Below are 16,968 nucleotides of genomic sequence, written 5' to 3' on the forward strand. Positions count from 1 at the left end.
TGAATTCAGTATGTCTTTGTCTTATTTTACTTTATCTTCCTCGAAGATAAAATCACTGCTGATGACAAGCTTGTGAACAGTAGGATCCCACAAGTGAAACCCCTTTACTCCATCAGCATAACCCTAGAAGATACATTTTCTGTATTTCGAATCCAACTGATCTTTCTTGTTCATTGTAAATAACGTACACAGGACTTCTAAATGTATGCAAATGAGAATAATCTTTCGGCTTCCCAGTCCACATCTCCATCGGAGTCTTCAGATCAATCACCACTGAAGGAGAACGATTGATAATATAACAAGCGGTTTTGACTGTCTCCGCCCAAAATGACTTGTCTAGACCCGCAGTCCTCAACATAGCTCTTGTTCTGTCCAACAAGGTTCTATTCATCTGCTCCGCCACTCCATTCGGTTGAGGTGTGTAAGCCGTCGTGAATTGTCTTTTGATGTCTTCATGTTGACAATATGCATCAAATTCTTCACTGGTATATTCTCCTCCATTGTTAATCCTCAGACACTTGATTTTCTTTTCAGAATCGAGTCCAACCCGTGCTTTGAAATCTTTGAATATCTGGAAAACATCTGATTTCTTCTTGATTGGATACAACCAACATCTCCTAGAGAAATCATTAATGAACGAAACAAAGTATCTCGGTCCTCCTAGGGATACAACTGGTGCTTGCCAAACATCCGAATGAATCAGCTCCACTATGCTTTTTCTTTTGGCAGTAGAAGTGACAAACTTTAATCTGTGTTGTTCACTAGTAACACAATGCTCACAAAAGGATAGTGACACTTTTGTAAATCCAGGCAGCAGCTTCCGTTCTGAGAGAATTTTCAACCCTCGTTCTGACATATGCCCGAGCTTTCTATGCCATAACACTGTTCATTCTTCTCCTGAACCAAGTGATGCAACAGCTAGTTCCGCCTCTTTGTGTGTTTCTCCCAAAAGTACATACAAATTTGCAGCAACTTTTTCCGCCTTCATAACCACAAGCGCACCCTTCACAATTTTCATGATCGTATTCTCGATACGGGTTTTGCACCCGATGTCATCCAATTGCCTCAAGGACAAAAGATTATTCGTAAGTCCTTTCACATGTCGTACCCCTTGTATGGTGCGAATGATGCCATCAAACATTTTAATTTTGATAGTACCGACCCCAGCGATTTCCAAGGCATGATCATTTTTCATGAATACAGATCCTTCTGAGACTGGTTCATAATGATCAAACCATTCTCTCCGAGACGTCATGTGCCATGTCACTCCCGAATCCATAATCCATGTGTCACAAAATATGTGTCTGCCTTCTGCAACTATTGCCGCTTCGCTGAATAATATTTCACCACTGCCTGAAGTATTGGCCACATTTCCTTGAGAATTCTTCTCGATACTCGTACACTCTTTCTTGAAGTGCCATTTACCGCCACATTTAAAGCAGTATATATTTTTCTTCTTGCTTCTCGACTTTGATCTACCCCGTCTTTGGCTCCCACTGGAGTCACGGTCCATAAATCTTCCTCTTATCATTGATAAAGCCTCTGTCTGCTTCGATGTTACCAACCTATCTTTCTTATTTTTGCGTCGGCTTTCTTCTCCGAGAACCGCAGTTAAGACATCGTCGAATTTTAGAAAGCACATAAGAATATTGTTGGTAATGTTGATGATAAGTTGATCATATGAATCTGGTAAACTTTGAAGTAGAAGCTCCGCACGTTCATTTTCTCCTATTTTATGCCCCATGGAAGTGTGTTGGGCAAATAGAGTATTTAGTGTGTTGATATGGTAGGTCATCGATGAGGATTCCGCCATCCGAAGAGTATAAAGCATTCTCTTTAGGAAAATCATGTTGTGTAGCGACTTGACCTCATACATCTTTGTCAGAGTATCCCAAATAACTTTTACTGTTCTTATCTCGGAGATACTTTATAGTACTTCGTCTGCTATAGCCAAGTGTAAATTGGCGACAGCATTATCATTCATCTCATTCCACTTTCTTAATACAGGAGAACAAAACACCTCACAAATATTATAAAACTAAGCACTCAAATGCTATAGAATGAGAGAAAACTCGAAGAAGTGATGATTTCAAAATGAAGGGGGGAGCTCTATTTATAGAGCCCCTTGTCTTTGAAGACGCATTTAAAACCCGTCTTCCGTCTTCTATCAAACTTCCGTCAGATTTGACAAATAACTCATTTAATACATTGCAGAGAAAACACGTTTCTTTGCCTCATTAAAATCTTTGTCGATTTGTCTATTCCTCTACTGACAATTCCGAGTCCACGAAAATTTGTAATTTTGGTTGGTGGTGACTTTCAAATGTTATTTTATTTTCTCTTGTTTCATGATTAATCCATCGAAAATTTTTGTGCTTTTTCCTAAATATTTTACATCAACTCAAGTTATATATATATATACACTAGCGACCGGGGCTAGAACTTTCATATATTAACTTTCATATATTTTACAGTAATTTTATATATTAAATTATATATATTAACTTTCATATATTTTACAGTAATTTTATTTAGTAAAATTGTGATATATTTAAATTTGTATAGAAAATAAACATGTAGATGACTTTTAAATATATATAATATTTTATTCATGATCACAATCTTATCATTATTTTAGGAGAATAATATATCGTAAAACTGCGATATATCAAGGAGCCTACATTTATAACCAATATTTGTACATTTATTAGATGAATGTCACATCAACAATTAATATATACATTAACATAGCTAATACATATCATATCAAAACTATATCAAATATATATATATCATCAGCGACTGACATATAAATTAACATAGTAAATATATATCATATCAAAATTATATGTACGAATATATATATTGTTCAATCAATCTATTGCACACTCTTTAATGTGGTTGACCAAAAGTTGGTGTGACAAAAGATGTTACAAAAATATAGTGTTCCACCATCATTTATTTATTTTATAAAAATAATAAAGATTCTGTATTTATCATCCTCTTTTATCCCTCTCCACATAACTCCATCGACCACTACAATTTCCCGTCCACGTATATACCTACCAACCATACCAACCAAGTGTCGACTACAAATATATTTTAAAGTTTTATATATAATTTTCAAATGTTATATTTTTTTGTCCAATGAGGTAAAAATTATTTTTGTCATGCAATAATTATTTTTGATCAGAGAAAGATTGAAACATGACGTTTAATTTGTTGTATAGTTTAAAATATTAGAGTTATACTGTTGGTAACGACTATAAATTTTTGTAAGTGGGTAAGGTATGATATCAGAGTTAAGATCACATGTTCGATTCTCATTAATTGAAAGAAGTGCAACTAGTGTAAGATGATTTTAGGAGTGCAACAATTACTCCTACTAGAGAGCGATTGAAACGTGATACTTGATCATTTTTTCTTTGATTTAAATGATTTAAATTGTATTATTATAACTAATGTAATTTTTGATAAAATGATAAGCTTTTCCACGTACGGTAAAAAAATGCAATAAAAAATATCCTTAGAGGTTCCAAAGAGTACCAATCAAACCATAAAAATCAACGACTCTTAAAACAATAAAACTAAAATTAATATGCAAAAGAATTTTTTAAAAAAAAACCATATTAAAAAATTAAAAACCCAAAATATAGTCGATTTAAAATCTTATTTAAATAAATCATATATATATATATACACATATATATAATTTTTATGTGAATTACACACACACACACACACATATATAATACATATCTATCACACACACATATATGTGTGTGTGTGTGTAATTCACATAAAAATATTATAAACATATATAACTCATGCATGTAATAATAAAAGGAGCATGGAGAACAGATAAAGGAAAAAATGATACAGGCACGCGCACTAAGCTTATATGTCACACTTTTAACATATGATCCAATTTTACTCACAACAACCCACCAAATTTGTGATTTCAGTAACCAATGCCGACTACTTACCCACAATTTAGTGGTTTATATATCCGTAAATATACATGTAAAATTGTATTTTTGATCTTATATATTTGTTTATTTGAGATTTAAGTTATTTATGTTGTCGGATTCAAGTTTTAGTAATTAATCTTTCCATTTTTTGGTATTTTTTAAATCAAGAATGCTGATGTGTACAGACTTTGACGTCAAATTAGCTTTGTATCGATGTCAAAAAACACCAAAATACAAAAAAAAAAAAAAAGATCATAATTAGCAAATTCAAACTGAATTTTGACAAAATGGATGACCGAATTCGAAAAAAGATAAATATACGTGGACCAAAAATGCAATGTCTCCTCTCTCTCTCTCTCACATACACAGACACACACACACAATATATATACATACACAGTTTTGATATGCTTCAGACCCACCATATATGCACACTTATGTGAGTACCGATGAAGTGACATACACCCATTGGATGTACAATTTTTCTCTGTTTTTATCACATCAAATATATGGATGTCACCTCATATATATGTGCTCATATAAAGCTGCACGATAAATGTGTAGCATATCAAAACTATATATATATATATATATATATATATATATATATGGGAATATGCATGCATGTTGACGAGGGATACCCTAATTAATATAGAAAATGACACATTTAGGAAGAAATACAACTTTTAAATTGGCATTGAACATATTTTATTTTTCTTGGAAAACTTTAAGTAGCATCCAAATTATATGATATTTTTTTAAAATAAAATAAAATAAAATTGAAGGCCAGTCACTACTCACAGCTAACTCTTGAGCCACAAAGTTCCAAGAGACAATGAGAACTTTTTCTATTAAAGAAAAAAGAAAATTGAAGGCTGCCTGATCTATAAATATGGCCTTGGGTTGAAATGGGATAATAGAAAGAGAGATTTTAAATTTCAGGTTCTCAATTCACAATTTCTTGATATTTAGCGTCAATTTTGTTGGATAAATGGAGAGATTTTGCCAACTTAATAATTTGTTAGTGACCACTTTCATACTAGCATTAGCTGTGCCTTCTTCATCCACAACAAAGCATTTTCAATTCAATGTAAGTTATTACTTATATTCAGTTTTCCAAAAATATATTTACATGCAATTTAATTTACAGGTATACAGACCACTTACGAACGAATCGTAGTCGTGCATATGCATTATGATGTATGTTTTTTCCTGCTAAAATGATCCCGAACTCGGATATATATCCGTGTTCACGCATGTGTACACCTTACGATTTTTGATTGAAAAATAAAGAAAATCGGACTATTTTCGAGCATTATCATGCAAATTGATGAACTAAATTAAAATTGCTGCAGGTTGAATGGAAAACTGTAACAAGACTTTGTACCAGGAAGCCAGTGTTGACGATCAACGGGAAGTATCCAGGGCCGACTATTGCTGTGAATGAAGGGGATAATGTCCAAATTAAAGTCACTAACAAAGTTGCCCCAAACACTACAATCCATTGGTGAGTTACGTTAATTAATTGCATATATTATAAAAATTAAACATGATTAATCCATTTATTTTATTTAAATAATGAGCAGTTAATCAAGTTCCCATTTCGAAAATAATTATTAAATTTAAATTTACTAATCATGAATATATATAATTTGTTTTAATTATTATTCGTCTGTCTTTGGCATGTCAACTAGAAATATATTATTTGCGGCAGATTTGTCTCCCTAACATCATTATTTAGGCTTTACTTATTCTAACATAAAGTTTGGTGTAAAAGAATCATTCTGTCATTTATAATTGAAATTTATAAAAATAGTGTACAATTGATGATTCGATATAATTCATACAAAACTGATTGGCTTTTTTTTTTTTTTTTGGTATTATTTGTACTATTTTTAACTATGTTGTATTCAAAGACAAGTAGTCGAAAATGGAGCATTATCATCGATGCTTGTCATGATTATTAATTAGCATATTATATAAAGGCAAAAACATGTGTGCGACGGTCTCACGAGTCGTATTTTGTGAGACAGATATCTTATTTGGGTCATCTATGAAAAAGTATTATTTTTTATGGTAAGAGTATTATTTTTTATTGTGAATATCAATAGGATTGACCCATTTCACAGATAAAGATTCGTGAGACTGTCTCACAAAAGACCGACTCTTATATAAATGGGATAAAAATACATCATTAATTTGAACATTTTTGCTTCTTGATTTTTTTTTAGAAAAAACAAAATCTTCCAAAGTACCATTCAACGTTACAAAATAAACAAAACTTCTCTATCGTACTTTGCGGCGGGCGATCCAAGAAATGGAATAATTGTTAAAAAAGGATATTATTTTGGTACAATAAATTTTTATTTAGGGATATTTTTTTCCAATTATTGATTTAACCTGTCAACATTTTTTGATACACACAAACAGATCACCATATTTGGTGTCACGTCAGCAATTGGATCAAAATGATCAAAATCTAAAATTTAATATGTACAAACTAAACTTTGAATACTCGATGAACCAAAACCTATATCGATAAAACTTTCGGCCTTTTGACACTATCTGAAAAATGATTAAAGAAAAAAAAAATCAACTTGGAGTTAGGCAGCTAATGAGCTACGCTGCTATGAGCTAAACGACCCGACTATTCTTGATTAAGACCAAGATTTTAGCACTTAGACCAACAGTAAAACACGCTAGATCACAAGATGATTTTGGCAAATTCCCTGAACGAGATAGCACATAGCATCATGCAAGTGGTATTTGCATGAGTTAGAAAGCCTGCCGGGCCTTATGATTACTGCAACAGGCACGGGGTTCGGCAGCTGAGAACAGGGTGGGCCGATGGACCAGCGTACATAACCCAGTGCCCCATCGGCGCAGGCAGCACTTACACATACAACTTCACTGTGATCAACCAAAGAGGAACCCTTTGGTGGCACGCACACTTCTCGTGGCAACGTGCTTCTGTTCACGGCGCTTTCATCATTCGCCCCGCACCACGCATGCCTCTCCCTTTTCCAACACCAATTCAACTCGACATCCCCATCATTTTCGGTAAAAAAAATAATAATAAAAATCATTCATTTTCTTCGCTTAAAAATCATTTTAAAAACTCGGGTTTCATCATAAATTTGTGTGTGCTGGACTTGTACAGGTGAATGGTGGAATGGAGATATCGATGCAGTTGAGAACGAGATGATGTTGTACGGTGGTGGACCTAATTCTTCGGATGCCTACACAATCAATGGTCTACCAGGGCCCTTGTACCCTTGCTCCGCCAAAGGTAAACATATATAATAACGAGCACACAAAATATTTTATATATAATTGTTTTTTTAAAAATTTTTTATACTATATTTTTATTAATATTGGAAAACAATTAGAGGGTATTATCTAGTAATAAATATTTGAGAAAACTGGAATATTGATCATGTATATTCATCTATCTGCTATTTTGGTCATCTCTATTACCAAATTTCATTCTTGATCCGCCATCTAATTTGTTATTTTCGCAATTTTGTCATTTTATCCTACGTACATGACAATGGCATGGTGCTTACATGTGAAATGTCACATCAGTACTTTCGATGAAAAAGACTAAAATTGCAAAAAAGAAGACTAATACAGAGTTTAACAAAACAAATTATTAAAATCACAAAAAAAACGAACAAATATTTTTATGATAAAATATATATTGCCAAAAAAAATATAATTGATTTTGTGTACATATTATGCATACTTTATTCACTAGTGTCGATTATACAAGATGCAGCAAGGTGCTCAAATTATTACGTCAACACTTTTGGTTTGGAGTTCAAATGGATCACCTACATATATTGCTTAGATATAGTTATTATAATTTATATAGTAATATCTATTATTTTAAGGTAATATTTTATTTATTTAAATTAACAAAATTGGTTTTTTTTAGCAAAACATTTCTATCATCCATGATCTACATTTATCCTCACATGTTACATTGGAATTGTGCATCACAGATACATTCATACAGACCGTTGAACACGGGAAAACCTACATGCTAAGGATAATAAACGCGGCGTTAAACGATGAACTCTTCTTCGCGGTGGCGAGTCACAGCTTAACGGTGGTGGAAATCGACGCCGTTTACACGAAACCGTTCACCACGTCCGCCATAATGATCACTCCCGGGCAAACCACCACCGTGTTGCTAACCGCCGATCAAGTCCCCGATGCATCCGGCGTGTTTGTCATGGCGGCTAGACCTTATCTTACCTCAGTTTTCCCATTTGATAACTCAACAACAATTGGTTTCTTGAAATACAAAGCTAACTCTAATCTTGAAACAAAGAAGCCTCCGGCAATTCCATCTCACTACACTTTGCCTAGCAATCTCCCAGAAATGAAAGATACCTCATTCGCCACACAGTTTTCGGACAAGCTCAGAAGCCTCGGATCATCTGTTTACCCATGCAATGTGCCGAAAAAGACCGACAAACGTGCCGTCATGACGATCAGCTTGAATCTTCAAGATTGCCCGGTTAATGAAACCTGTAAAGGGTATCTAAACAAGAAGTTCTACGCCTCGATGAACAACCAATCTTTTGTTCGTCCTTCGATGTCGATTCTCGAATCACATTACCGGAACCTCAAGGACGGGATCTCTTCCGACTTCCCCGAAAAGCCACCCTATGTTTTTAACTACACCGGAGTAAACCCTGTAACAGAAAACATGAACACGGAGTTCGGGACTAAAGTGCTGCAGGTTCCCTTCGGCACGAGACTAGAAATCGTGCTACAAGACACAAACTTCTTGAATCCGGAGAACCATCCGATACATGTTCATGGCCATAACTTCTTCATCGTGGGAAGAGGGTTCGGGAATTTTGATGCGACAAAAGATCCTAAGGGTTACAATCTGGTGGATCCACCAGAGAGGAACACGGTGGGCGTTCCCATGGGTGGATGGGCGGCTATTCGGCTAGTTGCGGATAATCCAGGAGTTTGGTTCATACATTGCCATCTTGAGGAACATACATCATGGGGTTTAGCGATGGGGTTTGTTGTTAAAAGTGGGAAAGAGCCGTTTCAATGCTTAGTGCCGCCTCCAAGTGATTTTCCAAGGTGTTAAGATTTACTCGTGCCTAAAAATGCCGCGAAGGTTTTTAAAATTTTATTTTGACGTTCAAAACTTTTGGACACTCGTATGATTTAAAAGATAAGAACATATGTAGGGAGTTTTAATTTTACCTTAGTGAATTGTCACTTGGCAACCAATTACTCATGTATTAGTGTATATAGCTCTTGTTATATTTTCCTACGAACTTTCTTGAAAATCTTCTTTCTTCGAATCTGCTAATCTAGTCCACCACTAGAATATTCATGCTTCTTCAAAATTGTATTAGAAATTTTGAACAGCTTTTAACGTACGAGAGCAAAATCAAAAGACAGGCTCAAGAACTTGTTGTCTCGGGGTTGGTTGAATTTTGAGAGAAAAAAAACTACACAGGAATTTCGAAAATTTTGAGAACCTTGGAGGTTAGGGTTATGGCCTCATTACCTTAAAACAATAGCATCAACCGAATTGCCTTAATTGTAGATTTAGATTATATAATTAACATTAATTGACATGATTAATTAATTGGATTACTCAACTAGTTTAATTAATTATATCAAAGTCCGTTAATAACTTTAATTATTTAGAATGTTGAACTTGTATTCCTACAAGCTCATTAAGCATATTTCCCACTACATTTAATTTAATATTTAATAAACTAAACTTTTGAGCTTAATAATTTAAATTCTCAAATTTTATAAATCCAACTCCTTAAATTTATTCTCTCCTAATTTTAATTATCATAAATTTAACTCCTTGAATTTATTTTCTCCAAATTTTGATTATCATAAATTCAGCTCTTTGAATTTACTATCTTGTAATTTTAAATAAATTCAACTACTTGAATTTATTCTCTCAACGGGAACAATTGATCCAGTGCTTGTGTGACTCTCAATGGTTCAGGGATACAGCTAGCTGTGGGTTCACAACACTTTGTAATTCATGAAATGTTTCTTTATTCGGGTTTACCCTAATTTTCTTCATTCCATACACAACATTTGATCATGATAATGTCGGAAATAATTTTCTGATTAAACCCATGAATTGAATCATGATAAGAGCGTCTAGTAGCATCGTCTCATGATTTCCTAGGTATCACTGATAGTGTCTGCAATAACTAATCGGTTATGATTAGCACACAGTACGATCCCTTCATCTCATATATCCCAATCGAATCTGCAATCATTGGTTCATCGAGGGTTGCATATTAGATTCGATAGCTATATGATATAATCATGAAATATTGATATTGTCATTGCATGCACAACTAGAGAAATTTTTCCCTCATGTACATCTCACACTCTGGCCAGAGATTTCATGCACTAATATTTCGTTGGATCACATAGGATATTCACACTCATAGATGATCGGTGAATTCCCGACTACAATGCATTGACTCCTACACACTTCGCAATTGCACCCAACTTCACCACCTTGTGACCCTCGCAGAGTCGGTAAATGGGTCAAAGCATAATCCTAGTGTGTATAACATCAGTGTTGTCTCGGGTCGTAAGGACTAATGGTAGACAATTACAACCACAGACTTTTTCTCTCAATGAATGATAACCACTTGGAAATTCCGATGGAGGGTTGTTCGATACGATCATCGTATGATTACCCATCTGCATGATTGGACATCTCTATGCCTTTACTATGAAATATGGTACACAACATTACAGATGCTAGTCTCAAGCTCAAGCGGCATTTATCCTTATTTTAGATGGCTGAATCGACTAGGAACGACTTTAGAATATACAGTGTTTACAAATGAGTTTCAAGATCAAATTACGATTCATTTGTATTAAAATATAATCAAGAACTTTATATATGCTGATCGCATGGGTATACAGACAAAATGAAATGAAAGCATAAAAAGTTAAATTATATTAAACTAAAAAATTGCTTATTACACTTGAGTGAATAAATTCTCTAGCTAACAGTTGGCTTACAGGACATCTACTCTAACAACTTTGAGATATATTAATATATATACATAGATTGTCATCTTTTTTGATAGATGGATGTAGATTCTTTCAACCTTTGATTATAGTAATTTCTTTTTGGTTTTATTCAATTGTCGGTAGTTTTCCAAAAATGGGTTATATTTTTATCTCGGACATTGTATGTGAAAATTTAATGTAGCTTTGGCTTCGTTTCTCTAGATGTACAACGATTAAATGTTCTTAGTGTGATATATTTATATATAATGCATTTTATATTTATGGTAATTTCGTTTTGAAAAATTCTGGCTTGTATTTATTTCGATTCACATAAATAATTTATAAATTTTGTGAATATGTTCTATCAATATATTACAAGAGATATTACATTAATTTATTATGCAATTTTGTGATAATTTTCTAATTTGGAATTTTTTTTAAAAAACATGTTGAGTTGTTAGATCTTTATTTCCTATATTTTGATTAAATTTTTTGTGGGGATATAAATTTTGAATAATTTCGAAATTACTTTTTTTTATTAAAAATAGTCTTTATTTTAAAGTGCTAATGAATGATAAATTATTTAATTAGATATTGTTGTTTTATATGTTTTGCAAATGTAGGAACTGAAAAATCTAATGTTGAATGGCATTTATAAGAGACCAATTTTCATTATTTAAGGTAAAAAAATCTACTTAGTACATGTAAGAATTTGAAAACGTACGGTCAATTTCTCTATTCCAATATCTTCGTTATACTATTTTGTTTATTCAAACAGAAATAAAATAAAAAAATTATTCAAAATTGTCCAATTAAAATGATTCATTCTATAAGAAGAATGTGATAGTGACAATGAACACACTTGATATAATGTTTTTGATTTGTTGTTCAAAGAATAATATAATATCAAGAATGAGATATGAATTATAAAATTGGCACAAAATATTGAGATATACATCTTAATCAAGTATTGTACATTGGTATCTCATATCACTATTTATACGATATCGTACATGAAGTACGTGAAAAGTTTTTATTGATATTTATCGATCACGATATAGAGTTTGTGGAGGCCATTGATGTCTACCCAAATTATATTTTTCATCTTATGTTGATATGAATATGTGGGAGATCAAGAAGATAGTTTGATTGACGATGAAAAAAAGATGATACACTTTATATAATAAAATAATAATAAACATTGACGTATATGAATTTGTGAATCCAATGCCAATATTGATTTGATATAAATAATATATTACAAATCAATAGTTCTAGAAGAGCTAATACTCTCTAAACGTATCATTGATACAAATATTTTTAGTGTTTATCATAATCGATTAGGTTGAGCATTCAAATTATATAAATAATTGACAAACTATTGATAGTACACAACATGTAAATGAAGAATCCAAAAGTTCTGCATTGATTAACATGAAGATTTTTGAATCAGATATCCAAAAATATTTATGAATTCTTATTTATGGCTTATTAAATTTGATATCACTACCATAAGCTCAAGTTAGCAAAAATCCCGTATTATCTAGAATGAATAAATAATGTGGGTCTACGAATCGCAACTTGATGTTTGCGAAAATATGTTTTGAGAAAAATTTCTAGAATATATAATCAAGACAAGCTTGATTAAAAAAGAGAATGTAAATATCAATTTTATGATTATAAATACATTGGTTTAGTTGATTTATTGTGCCTCCAATCAACTATTAAAACCATTGATTTTGATATTAAATGTGTCATATTTTGGGTATATATGAAATATATGTTGTATATGTTATGTCAACTGATAATATGTTATGCCGACAAATGCATTAGAGTAAATCTCTTGAAGATATGTTGGAAATAATTTGGATCTTATGATCAAATATTTTGAGCAATGAGAATTTTATGACGCAATTTCTCATTTGTTATTCTTGTAAAACGATATTTCCAACATTGAGGGGAGTAAATATATATAAGCTAAAAGAATAATTTTGATATCGATCTCAATGTAATATAAGGTAAACATGAAGTTCAAAGTTTAAATCTCAAAATATATTATTTAATCTTCTGTATAAGCTCGATTGTGTTGTTTAGTTTTATAATATTCTAGTTGAACAATGTATACAACTCCTCTAAAATGACAAAAAAGCCCTTTAAAGAAAATGAGTGAATATCTCAATGTCAAAAGAATAATGGAGGCTGTTAGATTTAATTGTGGTGATGAGAGTCAAAACCAGTAGGTCGCGATAGCTAAAACTAGAAGACTATATAAAAGCAGAAGCTCTCGTATCGCGTTAACAAAAACATTACTCTTCGAGTACTTATCAGCTTAGAAAACCAGAAGCAGAACGTAGCTTTATAAGCAGAACTTAGCTTAAGCAGAAGTAACTTAACGTCTTTTACTGGATCGTTACAATCTTAAATGTTACCGTTAATTTACCTAGTACTAAAATTAATTGCACCATTAATGATGTACAAAGTCATTTATTACGCCTTACCATTTTTGGTATAAAGTAAAGACTTATTATTCTGAAAGCTTTATGCAGGACCCTTTTTAGGTGATAAAGCTGATTTTATCAAAAGTCAAAAGAAGCCGTTTTGTTTACGTTGGACTCAAGCTTTCTATATATAAGAAGATCAATCCTTTATAGAAAAACATTGTTATTATCATTATCAACGCAACGATTATTCCAACGTGAGTTTTGAGCTTTCATCAACTACTTATCTTCTAGCTCAACATAAAGAAAAGCAGCACACGCTTTATTATTCATATCCGATCTTCTTAGATCACTTTGTGCTGCTGTTGTTTCGAAAATCTCTTCAAGCTAAACATTTTACTATATCATTGAGAAGAGTTTGTAAATTGAAAAGAGTCTTTTCCAGAACTTTGTTGTATTCGTTTTACTGAGTTGTGTAACTAAGAGTTTCAGTAGGCTAAGGCTAAGCCCTACTGAAGTGGGTGTGTACAAGTGTTGTACCGTAATATCCAAAGTCTCTTAGTGATACCTTCTGGAAACAGAATAAGAGGAGACGTAGAAGATTTTATCTTCGAACTTTCAGAAACAACCACTGTTCTACTGCCTACTGTTTTATTATTTCTCATCGTACTCCATTGGATCGTTTCCGCACTTATTGTGATATGCTGGATTTACATTCGAACAAGAACATCTATAATCTCTAACAGGATTTTAGCACCCTTTGCAAAATCATCAAACAAAGGAAAGAGTTTATTCACCCCATCTAAACTCCTTATCAATCCCCAACAAGTGGTATCAGAGCAGATTTTTCTTGTTCTACATATTTACAACAGATGTGGCACACTTCAGCAAAGTACCCATGTTTTCAAAAGAAGATTTCGATGACTGGAAGATCCGTATGCAAGCTCATCTTGCAGCTCAAGACGATAACATGTGGTTTTTCATCACAGATGGTCCACTGAAGATTTAAAGCCTAACACTGCTATTGCTGTTACTGAGGGAGTACCTCAGATGGTTGAGAAGCACAGAAGTGAATGGACAGGCGAGGATAAAAAGAAAGCCAATCTAGACAATGTTGCGAAGGACATACTTTACAAAACACTTGATAAGAACACCTTCAGCAAGATCAAGATGTGTTCTACTGCAAAAGAGATTTGGAAAAAACTCATCCAAATCTGTGAAAGAAATAAACAGACAAAGGAGAATAAGTTGTCTGTAGCAATGCAGAAATTTGAAAATCTCAAAATGAAAGTTGGAGAAACTCTGAATGAGCTTGATGAACGTTTCAACAGCTTAGTTAATGAGCTAGCAGCTCTGGGGAAAGAATATTGGCAACAGAGAAATATCACTCAAAGTTATGAGAGCTTTACCCAAATAATAGGATGTAAAAACTATGACTATGAGAGTATCTAAAGATCTGAACAAGTTAGAACTACATGACTTGTTTGCAGACTTAAAAGCCTATGGGTTTGAACTCGAAGTGAGAAGTGGAGAAGAGCCCTCATCAAATCCACCTACCAAGGCTCTTACTACTACTACTACCGCTGCAGTTGTTCAAAGTGCATCAGCTACTACTGCCATTGAAAGCACATCTGAAAAGACTGATGAACATATCAGCAACGATGCAATGTCTCTATTTGTGAAGAAGTTTTCCAGATTCATGAAGAAGAATCATCGAGCTTACCAGGGTCCTAACCGAAACTTTAAGAAGGATTCACCACCTGGTGACATGGCATGTTTCAACTGTGGAAAAGTTGGGCATTTCTTCGCTGATTGCCCTAAGCCAAAGAAGGATGATCAAAAGAAAAAGAAATACAGGAGGAATGACAAAAAATCCAAAAGAGACAGCAAAGCGATGATTGCAGAAGAAAGCAAGACAAAATGGGTGGATTCTAGTTCTGAGTCTTTTGACTCAGAAAGTCATTCCAGTGATAGCGACGCAGAAGAGATCAAATGTCTCATGGCAGACACCTGAATCAACCTCGACATCTGGAGAGGTATTTGACTTTGACTCTAATGAATTTACACGAATTGATTTGGTTAATGCACTGCATGGCATGGTAGAAGAGTACTCAAGACTTTCTCAATCATTCGATAAAGTTAAGACTGAAAATCAAAACTTAAATGATCAAATCAGTAAGTTTACTTGCTTGCAAGAAAACAGCTGTGATGATCTAAAAGTTGAGATAAGTAAGTTGAAGACTGAGAATGACAGAGTAAATGCAGATTATCAGATTATGAGATCTGATAATCAGAAGCTATCAGTTCTAGTACATGCATGGAACAAGTCTTCTGTTTCATTAGAGAGGATGCAAGAATTGCAGAAGCAATCTGGAGACAGGAGTGGTCTCGGATTCAGCAATAGTGAAAGCACTTCTGAAACAAGTACTAAGCCAGAACTGGAAATAAGCAAAGAGAAATACATTCATTTTGTTAAATCCAGTGTGGTATATGAACCAGTAGTACCAACTGTTCGAGTTGAAAGGTCTGTAGATCAGACGAACAGAAGAAATCATTATGGTCTGGGTTATGTTGAACCTAAGAGAAGAGTCCACCAGAGTTCTGGATCCAGTAGAGGATTCAACTCAGGAGGACAACCCTCTATGAAGGTTAGAAACAACCAGTACTATAATTCTAGACCTGTTCAGAAGAGATACAGGCCAGACAACAAAAACAGAAGGGAATAACAACATTCTAAGATGCATTCTGTTAGAAATAACAGACCTTCCGTTGCACACACCTCTCTAGATATCCGAAGTACAAGGTCACCTAGAATTGTACAAATGTGGGTTCAAAAGGACTAAATTAATGCATGAATAATTTGAAATGAGCATGATGGGAGAATTAACATTCTTCCTAAGACTGCAGATTAAGCAACTTGATATTGGAATCTTCATAAATCAGGCTAAGTATACTTAGGAACTACTGAAAAAGTTTGACATGGAAACATGCTCTGCTGCTTCCACTCCAATGAGCTCATCTACTAAACTTGATAAGGATGAAAATGGAATTTCAGTAGAGGTAACTCAGTGTCATGTTCTAATTGGTTCATTGTTATATCTTACTGCTAGTAGACCTGATATTATGTTTGATGTTTGTATTTGTGCAAGATTTCAATCTAACCCTAAGCAATCACATTACATTGCTGCTAAACGTATTCTGAAATACTTAAAGGGTACTCAAAATGTCGACCTATGGTATACCAACGATTCTTCTTTCAATCTTATTGGATATTCAGATGCTGACTATGCAGGTTGCAAACTGGATAGAAAAAGCACAAGTGGTTTTTTGTCAATTTCTTGGTGATAGGTTGATCTCCTGGTTCATTAAAAAGCAGACTTCCATAGCTACGTCTACTGCAGAAGTAGAATACCTTGGTGCTGGAAGCTACTGTTCTCAAATACTGTGGATGCAACAAAACTTAAAGACTATGGAGTTCAAGCCTCTGAATCACCTATATTATGTGACAATACCAGTGC

General features: G+C 33.5%; 1 protein-coding gene across 1 annotated transcript; it reads left to right on the forward strand.

Moving 5' to 3' along the window:
- The first annotated feature begins 4,903 nt into the window (after nt 1–4,903).
- Nucleotides 4,904–9,225, forward strand: LOC142529118 (laccase-1). Its single transcript, XM_075634512.1, has 5 exons — nt 4,904–5,061; nt 5,327–5,478; nt 6,784–7,031; nt 7,132–7,260; nt 7,976–9,225. The coding sequence occupies exons 1-5, from the start codon at nt 4,963–4,965 to the stop codon at nt 9,085–9,087; spliced, it is 1,740 nt and encodes a 579-aa protein (XP_075490627.1). The 5' UTR covers nt 4,904–4,962; the 3' UTR covers nt 9,088–9,225.
- Nucleotides 9,226–16,968: the final 7,743 nt, after the last annotated feature.

Source organism: Primulina tabacum, chromosome 16 (genome assembly GCF_025594145.1).
Source record: "Primulina tabacum isolate GXHZ01 chromosome 16, ASM2559414v2, whole genome shotgun sequence".
Classification (NCBI taxonomy): domain Eukaryota; kingdom Viridiplantae; phylum Streptophyta; class Magnoliopsida; order Lamiales; family Gesneriaceae; genus Primulina; species Primulina tabacum.

Coding starts and splice junctions, on each gene's coding strand:
- LOC142529118 (XM_075634512.1), top strand. CDS start 4,963: ATGGAGAGATTTTGCCAACTTAATAATTTGTTAGTGACCACTTTCATA. Junction 5,479..6,783: donor CCAAACACTACAATCCATTG/GTGAGTTACGTT, acceptor TTACTGCAACAG/GCACGGGGTTCGGCAGCTGA. Junction 7,261..7,975: donor GTACCCTTGCTCCGCCAAAG/GTAAACATATAT, acceptor TGTGCATCACAG/ATACATTCATACAGACCGTT.